General features: G+C 39.6%; 1 protein-coding gene across 11 annotated transcripts in view; it reads right to left on the bottom strand.

Moving 5' to 3' along the window:
* The window catches only part of COL15A1 (collagen type XV alpha 1 chain), a 131,650-nt gene that overhangs the window by 55,419 nt on the left and 64,077 nt on the right, over nt 1-12,154 (bottom strand). For 10 of the 11 annotated variants that reach the window (XM_077179681.1, XM_077179694.1, XM_077179697.1 and 7 more), the window contains 5 exons: nt 11,873-11,935; nt 9,758-9,793; nt 8,578-8,730; nt 4,672-4,740; nt 2,277-2,321 (listed from right to left, as the gene is read on the bottom strand). In XM_077179681.1, the coding sequence (XP_077035796.1) occupies nt 2,277-2,321; nt 4,672-4,740; nt 8,578-8,730; nt 9,758-9,793; nt 11,873-11,935 (366 nt within the window). The remainder of the gene's footprint in view (nt 1-2,276; nt 2,322-4,671; nt 4,741-8,577; nt 8,731-9,757; nt 9,794-11,872; nt 11,936-12,154) is intronic. The other variant, XM_077179701.1, reaches the window with a different exon arrangement.

Below are 12,154 nucleotides of genomic sequence, written 5' to 3'. Positions count from 1 at the left end.
TACTTTCCTTAAAAACAAAGGAACCCAATGGAGTAAAACAATCAGTAAAAATATGGCATATTTTTGGTAAAGTGATGCTCGGCATACATTTGTGATTTGGTTCTGAGATTTTAATCACCCAGTTGCTACCACATCTGAAGAGTTTGTGGTCACGACTCATTATTTTTGCTGAGCATTGACCAAGACATGTTCCTGAAGCCTCCTTTTGACATCTGAAATCAGCTCATGGTAACATTCCCCAGTTCTACCACTGCAGCCATGACCTTGTGCTTCCACAAAGGACTAACCATCTGTCTCCAAACCAGCTAACACAGTCTCCTCACACTGCTGCTCTCTCCACCTCCCCAGGCACTGTGTCAAGCCACGAGTGAAATAATGAACATTGCACTGTTCCACCTTTGGGACTGATTCTGCAGGATTTTAGCCCTAAGTAGACACAGTTCCTCAATTTTTTAACAGACAGAGAACATCCAATTTAGTTTATTTCTTTGGAGATACCGAATATAAACTGGGATAATCAGCCATTGCCTCAAATGTTATGTTTATGCTTACTGCTTTTTGGGAGTTCATATATTCAAGAGTGTATGAAGACTATAGGCTGTTTTTTAACAAAAACAGCTTTTCATAATAATAAAAGTGAAAGCAGAATTTGGATCGATCCATACTTACTTGCTAGGAAAGAGAAAAAATTTGATCATAGCTAGTCTTCTCTGACAGCTATACTTGTCTGGGGTGTTTGAAGGATGAAAGATGCATGAAACAGAACTATACCTTCAATTCCTCGTGATGCATTAGCTCTTGGTTTTGGGAAGTGGGTGGTTGTTGTATTTTGCGACTGTTGCCTAGTGAAGTCATTTATAATCATGAAAAGTGGGTGTAAAATTCATCCCCATGAGAATGATAGTGTATTATAACCACTTTATATTAATTTTGCCATAGTATACCTGGTTTTGTAAGATGTCAGGCATGTTCCTTTCTGTTTCTCCTGTGTCTTGGGGAAGAATGACTCATGATTAAACCAAGGTGATGGTGAGGTCTCTTGGCCAAGGTTTATGACTATCTCTACCACTCCAGCCCATTTCCTAAATCCTAGGAATCTTGCTACCTCAATTTCTGAAATCTTTGTGAAGCAGTATTTCTTAGATACAAAATTTCTAGCTAAGGGCAGAGAATAAGAATAAGTTCTTAAAAAAATTTTTTTTCAGTCAGCGTGGAGGCTCGGCACCTACACATGTGCACAGAGCAGCATCATGTGAGAGCAAATTTATTCTTGCCAGTCCACTCACCAACAAGTGCTGTGCAAATTGTATTCTTTTCACTCATAAGTAATGGGCTCCAGCAGCAGCAGGAGTAGTACACCATGGAGGGACTTTTTCAGCCCTAGAAGCTGAGCTTTACAGACTTTAGACAGAGGGGGCTGGCCAGATCTTTGGTGGCTGTTGTGCTATAAATTAGGTGTGTGCACTGGGCAGTCAGTGATTAGTGCTGGGTGTAAGTTCAGGTGAAAATTTCACAGTGTGAGGATGGGTACTGCCACTTCTCATCTTCCACTTCCTGCCCTTTCAATGTTACTGTTATTTCCCAGGGCAATGAAGACCTTAAATTTCTTTAACTTCACATTTAAGGTGTTGTCATGCTGTACTGTTAACCTGAGTGGTAGTCGAGCTTTACATAGGAATAGGAAAAGCCTCTTCCTGTCTAAAGACCCATTCTGCAAATCTGCCCTTTTCTTCTGTGATTTTTCATCTCTCCATTTTTTGCCTCATTGGTTACACAACCAGTAGCAGCATCAAAGTGCAAAAATTCAGGCACTTCTAAGCTCAAATAAAACCAAGGCAAAGTAGTCATTGCTCCTCCCTTCTTCCCCCTAGCACCTTCCAGAATGTTTTCCTATCACTTTCTGGGATCAGAAGGCCTCGTCATGCAGATTTCTCTTTCAACAGCATACATGTAACCTCTCTGAGACCAGAGTGATGTATAAATGAGCAACAAAGAGAAATTGCCAGATGTCCAAAAAAAATTTATCAAAGATGTGATGGAATGTAATAGCCCAGTTAGTATCTACTCACTGCTCTTGTTGGATGTGAAATAATTTTAATAATACATATTCTGCATAGATATCCAGTGCAAATGGGAACAAAATTTGTCCCAGCTTAATCCATATATGAATCCTAAAGGAAAGCTGTTTTGTTCAGGCAAATTCTGATAATGTAGAAATAAAAAATATGAAAAAAAATATACTAAAGCAATATAGGTTATCTTTCAAATATTTTTACCTTTGGACCTAATGGTCCACGCTGTCCAGGTCTTCCTGCAGAACCCTGTAAAAATTTACTTGTAAATCCACATGGCATTTCAAAATTTTTTTTCAGAAAAAAAATGTAACTTGCTACCAAGACTGTTACAAAAACAATGCTGGAGACCTGTAGTGTTAAGGGAGAGCAATAAAATGCACCTTTTCTTACAAATACAACTTTAGTGTTGTCACTGCATACAATACATATTTTTAGAAAATATTAGAAATAAATTTGTCCAAATTTAGCATTTGTTGTGATGTATTGCTTTCAACTGCTTACAGTTTTTTGAATTTGCATTCTTGGCTAAAATTAAGATATGCTACCAGTTTAGAGGCAACAGAGTCTTGCTAGGTTTAAAAGCAGTTTCCCAAAAGGTTTGTTTCAAAAATAATTTTGAAATTCAAATTCCTCTCATCTCTATATGGTGACATGGGTTGCAAAGAACAATTATGGCTCTTTGATGGTAAAATGGACAACAGTTCATTATTGGACATTGTAGAAAATTGAATGGAAGACAAAGGAATTTGACAAAGTGATTGAATTGTCTATCTGGAACATGAAGGCAGATATAAATAGTATTACTAAATAATGAGAAAACACCAATAAAACTTTACACTGATCTGTGGAAGAAAAAATAGAAACCCTGGAAACGAGAGCTGAGCTGTCAGAAAAAAATTATATTTCTCCTTTAAAACCCAATTACTATTTTCTGATAAAAGATTAATAGAAATCTCAACAGATACGAAGACAGTGCCAATAAATGTAATTTATTTCTTAGCAGCTGTTTTGCGTTGCAACCCCCTTTGAAGCAGATTCTCAGTTTTCACTTAAGCACCACTGGGTCCTCTGGAGTTGTGATAAGGTGTAAATGGCTGATAGTGCAGTACCAGTAAGTATGTAAAAGCATTTTCATAATTTCAGCAAAATTCTTATTTTTCTTATCTCCTTTTCTCATCTCTCTTGTGTACTGACTCAAACTTTGCAGAGTAATTAAGCAGTAACAGGAAAATTTTGTTCAACTCCAACAAGACATTTTTTGAATATTTATAGCTGAGTGACTTGGAAACAATGCCTGTTATAAAACCAATGTGAGAGTAAGGCTGTGACTAAGGCAGGTCAGAATGTGGAATTTTGGCCCTGCTTGTGGATACCTCCTTGTTTCAGCGAACAGATTCAATACTTATTTTTGTAACTGTATTTTTGTACTATTTTTAGTATCTAGGAAAAGACATAAGAGGGGGCAAATTTCTCTAAGCTATCAGCTACAGTTTCAGTGACTCACAATTACTGGTACTTTAAACCAACACAGTAGAAAGCTGCTCAAAGTCACTCCTGCCTCCACTGTTCAGTTGGTGTCTGATGATTCATGGAATCACAAGCATAGGATTGTACAGGCCTGTGGAGGCCATCTAATCCAATCACCCCCTGGAAGCAGAAGTGTCACCAGCTTCAGATCAGGTCAGCTGTGTTTCTGTCCAGCAAAGCCTCGATAACTTCCAAGACCAGACCTTCTGCAACCTCCCTGGGCAACTGCTCCAACTTTCTAGTAAACAGCCATCTCCTAAGGCTTAGCCTGAACATCCCAACCTGCAAATTGTGACCACTGTCCCTTGCTGCACCACCTGGCACTACAAGGAACAGTTCAGCTTCATCATACTTGCAGCTGCCCTTAAGAGATTCATTAAGTAGCTACTGGATCGTGTCTTTGTGTCCTTTTGTTGCCAGACTAAACCACTGGAACTCCTTCTATTGTTAAGAATGACAATAAATCCAAATGATCTGGTTGATACCGATAGATTATATTCCCATATTCCCTACTTCAAGATTGAAATGGTCCACACTAGCAAAAAATCTCCTGAGACACAATGATGGGAAAAAAAAGCATCCCTTTTTTCTGAGACATTGCTTCCACACTACTGGGAAAAAAATTTTTAGTTTAAAAGTGGCATGTTGTATTACACACATTTGTTTGTCAAACTATAACATTTCAGTTTAATCTTCATATGCGTGAGTCACTTTCATATGAGAGAAAGGAATCTATTAGGGTGAAGGGAGAAACAGAGAGCTAGATAACATAAAACCCCTTATTCACCCTTTAATATCTCAAAAATATACCAGAGCAGAATAAAAAAAATCATTAGCTAATAAGGTGTCAGAGAAATGCCATTCAGATTCTTTGGAGGACACAGTTATTTTAATGACATTCTAGGGCAAGTGAATCCATTTCAATGTAGTGACTGTCAATCTATGGCTGACTGGGGCTATATGTTTCCAAAAAGCAGAATGGAGGAAACCTCTGTTTAGAAAAAAGCCCAAAACAAACCAAACAACTCAGCAACAATTTATACTCCCCTCCCATAAAATATCCACTCACCTTTGGTTCCCTTGGTCTGGGAATTCTTGATTCACTTAACAGGTCGATGCTACCTGATCCTTCCATATCCTAATGGAAGAGACAAAATGTTACAGAATTTAAGAATTTATCTTTGGCTTTTTTTTCTGGTTGTGTTGTTTTGGTTTTTTTCCAACCGCTCTGTTTTCTGAAGTTCTGTACAAACTGGAAACATACTGAACACAAATATTTAAATCTTTTCTCATTAACTTTTTTTTTCAGAGAAAAATGGATGATGTTCTGGAGATAGGCTTTGCTCAAATGTGACTAAAAACATGCTGGTCATCCTTACAGAAACTCTGGTCTGTACTATCTTGCCAACTTGCCACCAGTGCTCCAGCACTTCAGGCTGAAGAGCATCAAGCAGAAGTGAGACAGTTCACACTGTGTTTAAGCACACTTTTAAGCAGTATTTTTCTGTGTAGCATTTACCTGCCACCCAGCTACTGAAACACTAATGACTAGTAAGGGCTCCCAAAACTGATTTATGTCAGGGAGAACTTGCAGTTTAAAGGCAGCAATCACTTTTCATCAATAGAGGTTCTTCCCAATTCTCACAGTCAAACATTGAACTCCTGCCTAAAATACTGCTTTCTGAAATTAAGCAGAAAAAAATTCCACCATCAAATTGTAGAATTAATTATGTTGAAAGGTCTCTCAGAGGCTGCCTTCCCAAATTCCCGTCAAAAGCAATGTCAACACTGAATTCCAATCAAGTTGTTTAGGGCATTGGAAACTCAGGCCTTGGAACCTCCTAGAGATTAGGGTTAAGTGTTCTCCAGACTGAGCAAGCTCAGTTCCCTGAGGCTTTCATTACAGGTCATCTGCTCCAGCCCACTGTCCTTTTCCATTGCCCTCTGCTAACTTCAGAAATAAGTCTCTGTGTAGTGGGAGTCCTTGAGAGGAGACTACAAATTATTTCCCATGGAGATTTTTTAATAGTTTTCAAGGAAACGACACAGAAAGCAGAAGCCTCCCTCCAGCTTTCATTGTTCTATGACATTGTAGATACATGGCAGAAGCAGGAGCTTCTGGCTTACTGCCAGTTCCAAAGCAGTAAAGAAATAAAATTGCAGCTGCCACAATTACTTGTTTCAGGCCCAGCACCACTCTTGTGCCTATCTCCTGGTTTGTGCCTAGTCCAAACTTGTAGACTGTTCTTCAAAACATCTGAATGAGCCATGCCAGCAGGGAACTGTTCACTTGGTTTTAGCTGCAGTTTTAGCTGCAGCTGCGCTGGCTTAATTGTTTCCTTTTCTGAAAGAGAAAATCTTAATCTTTGTTTTATTTCCCTGCTCACAGCCATACGGCCTTCATTTGCAACATCAGCATCATGTGTTGAAGCCCCTCACTTTCTTTAGATGATTAAAATGGCAGAAAATATGCTACTTTCGGGGTGCAAGTGTTCTCTAAAATTTTAGTAGATTAAATTGTCTTGTGGAAGAATTGATGGAATACTGAATATGAGTGCATGCGAAGGGTAGGAATGTGCCAGGAATGTCTGCAGATGGGGAAGGAAGAGGAGCAAAGGAGAACCTCCACCTCCTAATGACAGCAAGCCCTTGTATCAGCTTACCATGTTTAGAGGACCTGACCCACTTAAATTTCTGCCAGTTAGTGACTTGAAATGGCCCAGCTTAGTCCAGCTGTGGTGCACTCAGGAGATGGTGTAAGGGGAAGGGTGAGATCACCTTCAGCTACCACTGAATGACAGCTTAACACCAAAGGTACGGAAAACATAATCTGACCTGACTCCATTGAAAAACAAAGATCCTGTTCTTCTGACCTTTTCTGTCAACTCCACAAGAGTAAGAGAAGCAGAAGGAATGCACAGCTGGAATCAGGTCCTTCCCTTTTGTGCAACTTCACCTGAGATTGATTTAATGTCATTCAGACTTTCATTCTGCTCCTTCATCAGCTATCAGTGTATCAAATACCAACAGAAAATCTACTCTTATTCTCTTTGGACTGTTTAAGCCAACTCTCACTGTGGAGGATAAACCACACTGTGTTTCTGTGCTCTTTCCCTTGACTGCATTGTGCCAGTCTGTTTTTCCCTTTAAGAGAGTGCTTGATGCCTGCTTTATATAACACATCATCTCTTTTGACATCTGTGTGTTTTTAATGGGTTTACCAGGTACCTTCTGCAGCTCAAACTGTTCTTTTGGCAAGCATAAGTGCCAGCAAACACCATGCCATTTGGTTTTTGCACATAGCTGATCACAGATGTTAACAAGTGCTAACAGGAGTATTTTGCAGAAACAGCCTTACTGCAATAAACAGACTGCCAACCAAAAGGTAGTGTCACCCTAATAAACTGGCAGACCATGGTGCTGCCTCAACAGATGGCAGGGGTGGGCATCCAAAAGATCAGCTACAGCTAGCAAACCTGTTTAAAGTAGTATTCCTCTCAGGGAAATGACAATCATACCAATTTTGTTTGGACTACATAAAGTTCAAGATGAAGCCGGTCAAGATACTGTTTCTGCAGTTAGGGATCAAATCCTTCTGCATTTGCATCCATAAAAGTGGGGACTCTCAGTTTTCACCCTTTCCTGCTCATCTGCTAAGTTTTCTCCTCTGAGACTTGGGTTTTAAAAGTGGCAGAGCTTGATCCTCAGCACATAATTGCAGGAGGACTCTTTGGTGACATAATAAGGGCACATTGCCTTTTACTCCAATAGTGCTAATGGTGAAAAGTGGAGAATCTCTTAAAGAATGGGTCCTCAGAGGTCACAGAAGATGACTCTAAGTCAGAGAAGCTATCATTCTGGGCTAAAACTCAGACCAGGCCTGGGATGAAGCTGTGACTTGCCAGTGGTCCTTAACTCATTCTGAGACACCTAGATATTTATTCAGGGGAGACTGTGTACCAGTGTAGTGTGCCTAAGACAAGGCAAAGGACTGTTTGCTTAGACTTCAAGCTGCTTCTTGCTAACAATTTCAGTGCTGGCAATTAAGAACCTGTGAACTGATAGAGAGATTTTGTCCATTGAAATTCACTGACATCAGTGAGATTATAAACCAGTAGTGTATATAGTACAATATTCTTTAGTCAGATATCAGAAAGCAAATTAGGTCTCTAAACAAGCACTGGTGGTCACATCTGTGGCACCTCAAAGTGTCTGTAAAGAAAAGAAAAATACAAAAGAGTTGGAGTAGATACTAAGAGAAATGTGTAGGAAAACTGGTATCTTTTAAACACCACCACTTTACTGCTGCTGCTCGACAGAGGGCCAGTAATTTTGGTCAAACATTCTTACTTCTCTGATGAGGCTACCCTGAGTTCCTGTGCCAATTCGATTATATCCCATGACATAAAAAACTCTAGAAAGAGTTTGCTGAGCCACACAGGTAAATTAGAATTGAAAAATGCATGGAAAATAAGGAAGAAAAAAGTGAAGACACAAATATGAATTGATAGTGGCACTTTCTTGGCCTCTCTTCACAAAGATGGTAATGCGGCAGCTCTAATTCTTGAACCTGACTGAGTGTTCTTCCCTTGCCTTTCTTTACTGCAAAACCACTTTCTGCTCCAACAACATTATCCAATGAGCAGTTCTCAAATGATATGTAAAGATCATCTTGAGCTGGCCCGATCTCATATTTTTAAGTGATGAAGGTATTATTCTCAGAAGTAGAAAAAGTAACATCTGCAATTTTATATTTTAAATAGAACATTTTTGTCCTAAGTAAAACAGACCATGAGGTCAGAAATAAGCAATATGTGTCTCTGTATTTATACTCCTTCGCAAATTTCAATGTAGAACAAATTACTTTGTTCTCAATTCAGACTTAAATACCTGTGAAATATACAGGTGATCACACTGTCTTTCTTCTGGAGGAAATATATCCAAACTTACAACAAAATTCAGAATAGCAAAATACCTCAAAGCCCAAGCTGTAACTTAGTCCTGGTGGTCCAGGAGGTCCAGGGGGTCCAGGAGGCCCAGGCGGTCCAGGTGGTCCAGGTTTTCCAGGAGACCCAATAGGGCCAGCTTCTCCTTTGGGGCCTATTGATCCAGCGACTCCAGTATCACCCTAAAATAAAAATTCCGACTATTGATATATCGAATATGTCTAAGCAGAGGCAAATAAGTAGTTTCACAGTTTCAATCCCTCTGCCATGGGCAGGGACATCTTCCACTAGACCAGGTAGCTCAAAACCACATCCAATATGGCCTTGAACATCCCCAGGAAGAGGTCATCCACCGATCATGTTCATGGCTCTCCCCTGGACTTGTTCCAACAGGTGCATGCCTTTCTTGTGCTGGGGGTCCCAGAGGTGGGCACACCTCTCCAGGTGAGTTCTCATGAGGGCAGAGTAGAGAGGGAGTATTCCCTCTCTCAACCTTCTGATCATGTGTATTGGTTCTGGTTGAGCTGGAGTTTGTTTTCCCCCCAGCAGCCCTCACAGTGCTGTGCTTTGCATTGGTAGCTGGAAAAGTGTTGATAATATACCAGTGTTTTGTCTGCTGCTGAGCAGCACCGGCACACCATCAGCACTGTGTCTTTAACAATTCTCTCAACCCCTCCTCCCATCAAGGGGGCTGGGAGTGGGCAATACCCTGGAAGGGGACACAACTAAGCAAAAATAGCTGACCCAAATTAACCAAAGGGGTATTCTGTACCATATGATGTCAGCTCAGATATAAAATCTATGGGAGAGAGGAGGAATGGGGGGCATTTGTTGTTTTATAGTATTTGCCTTCCTGAGCAACTTCTTCCCAGGAAGTGGCTGAATATTACTCGCTGATGGGAAGTAGAGATTAAACTTTTTTTCTCTTTGCTTATGCACATGGAAATTTTCACTTTCTTTTTGTTTTAGTGAACACCACTTTATCTCAACCTACAAGTTGCTTTCTGTCTTATTCTCTCTCCCCAGTCCCATTTGGAAGGGGGTGATAGAGCCATGTCCAGCCAAGGTTACCTGATTACAGGACACTTCATAGGGAAGCATGCTGGCCAACTGAGAAACTTAGGTTACACAGTAAGAGTCTCCAAGATTTTTCAGTAATGTGCTGTATCACAGTGATACTGTCATTCTATAAAGACACTTTTTTGTTACCTTTGGACCAGCAGAACCAGGTAGACCTTGATCACCCTGTAAAAGAAAATAAATTGTGCATACTTAGAATAAGGCTATCATGCAACAAAAGCACATTCATGGTATTTTTCCTTAATACAAATGCCCACAGATTTCTGTGCTGTTTAATTTGATGTCCTTTACATGGAGCCCTTTATCTGAAACCTCAGACCTCTCAGTTAAAAAGTAAACAATCTGTAATTCAGGTGTTACAATAACACATTGATAGCTCTGGTCCGGTATGCTGACTGGACTCAATATTGTATTTCAATTATTGCTGCAGATTTTAAGGGTTTGAAGCACAGAGAATTAAACATTGCAGGTCACATCCTCCTGCTTCTGAACATAAATGCCAAAATTCTTATGGGCTATAACAGAAATGGAAACTGGTCCTGCTCAAGTTGTACAAGTCACCCTTCTAAACACAGGATGTGATGACTAGGAATATTTTAAAGATCCTCTGTTGCAATCAAGATTTCATCAATATTTGCTTTTATATACCTTACTTGCCTACTGTTTTTTTTTCCATTTCTATTACACAGAATAGACAGAAAGACAATGCATGCTAATAATTATTTTCAGAATTTCTCTGGATCTAGTGGAATAATTTTTATGTTGGCAAGCTCCTGTCTTTACTCACTCAGCAGAAATATTTCTTGAGTAAAGTCTGAAAAAAAATGAGTAAGCACCAGGAGCAACATGATCTTTTTTTTTTTCCTAAAAGCAATGGCTAAACTCCATGTTGAATGTCACTCAATGAACAAACTTAATTTACTTTCAGTGCATCCTGTTGTTTCTTTCTTGTTATCTTCTCTGGATTAATTTCGAATAAAGAACAAAACAGATACTACAATATAAAGGCTTTCAGAAAAAAAGTAGTAAAAATTGAAAAATAGTCCTATTTGTATTGAACAGATGCAGACACATAGTGCTTCAATTCTAACGGAACTTTTATCAAATATACAGAATGCAGCAAACAGACTCAGTGAGGCAAAATATTGCAGCCCTTTTTTTAGAAGATTATGATTTTAAAAGAAATTTAATTTCTCTTAAATTGCTTCTCTTTCCCCATCAATCTCCTCCTATAGTATGTGATTCATGCTCTGTTTACTTCAGCTAGACTTCTTTCTGTTCTTAGGCTCCCCCATGTAAAACACACACCACTGATTACAATGGACACGGGTTTCAGGTGCCTGCTTTGCAATGCACATACTGCACTTTCTGGATTGCTGCTGGTTCCCAAGTGTGCTGCACTTTTACCAGCCTCAGGCTTTTGATATCACAACTCAGAACCTCCAGCCTCCAGAGATAAAAATAAATCAATATTCTGGCCATTTAAGACTTGCCTTTTCATTTCTGTTACAGTGTGTGAGCTTAAAATGTACACTTGGGAATTTACTTTCAATTTCTTGTGCGGAAAGTATGCTGTTGAAGCTCACTAGAGGATGAAATTGTCTTGTAGTCTTTGTCTTAGTTTTCTTCACGTCCTTCTTGAAGTGGGGTATAAAAAATGGTGCTCAAATGATGTTTTGATAAGCAATGGATTATAATAATTTCCCCAAGTCAAGCCTGTTTTGCATGTGACAGTAATTGCTGAGTGATCTTTCTGTCCTTATCTTGACCCATCAGCTTTTCACTGGTGGGCATATGGTGCCCAGCCAGTGTAGGCCATGATTTTGTCTCTTGTTTGCCAATTTAAATGGTCTGTGCTCCTTCAGACTCTTCTCCCCTGTCATATAATGTGCTGTCACTCTGTGCCAGGCTGGGCTAACTGGAGCTCTCCCTTTCCCCCTCCAGATTCACCTGTCTGAGCCCAGTCACTACTGGTTTTTGAGTGGCAAATCACAACAGAGTAGTTCATACTGCATATCAAATATTGCATGCTTCAGAAAACAAGACACTAGCCAATAGGAAATTCTGGATTTCTGAATATGCCTTTTGAGATGTGTTCTAATAAGCCATTAGTATCTGGATTCCATTAAAAAATACTGAAGCCAGATGCTATTGTGTTGCAGGAACAACTGCTTATGATTCTTACAGCCTAGAATTGACAAAGATTTTGCACTGAAGTAGGAGCAAGACAGACATTTAACTCACCTTTTCTCCCTTCCATCCTGGTGGGCCAGCCACTCCGTCACAGCCAGGAGGACCTTGAGGGCCCTGTAGATGACAGTAAATCTAAAGCAGGTGCCACTTGAGAGCTTGATTTCTAGAACATGTGTTTAAGTATTAGGGACGAACTGACGATACAGCATAATGAAAGAGTAATGTGTAGTACCTCCCACCACTAAGCTTTAACACTTTTATTTCTTTCTTCTGAGAGTTTGGCTTTGTATCAAACCAATATTTTAATGTATTTTAATAGAAAACTATATACAA

The sequence above is a fragment of the Agelaius phoeniceus genome, chromosome 1, assembly GCF_051311805.1.
Source record: "Agelaius phoeniceus isolate bAgePho1 chromosome 1, bAgePho1.hap1, whole genome shotgun sequence".
NCBI lineage: Eukaryota > Metazoa > Chordata > Aves > Passeriformes > Icteridae > Agelaius > Agelaius phoeniceus.
The sequence above is the reverse complement of the archived record's forward strand: the minus strand, read 5'-3'. Positions and strand labels throughout refer to the sequence as shown.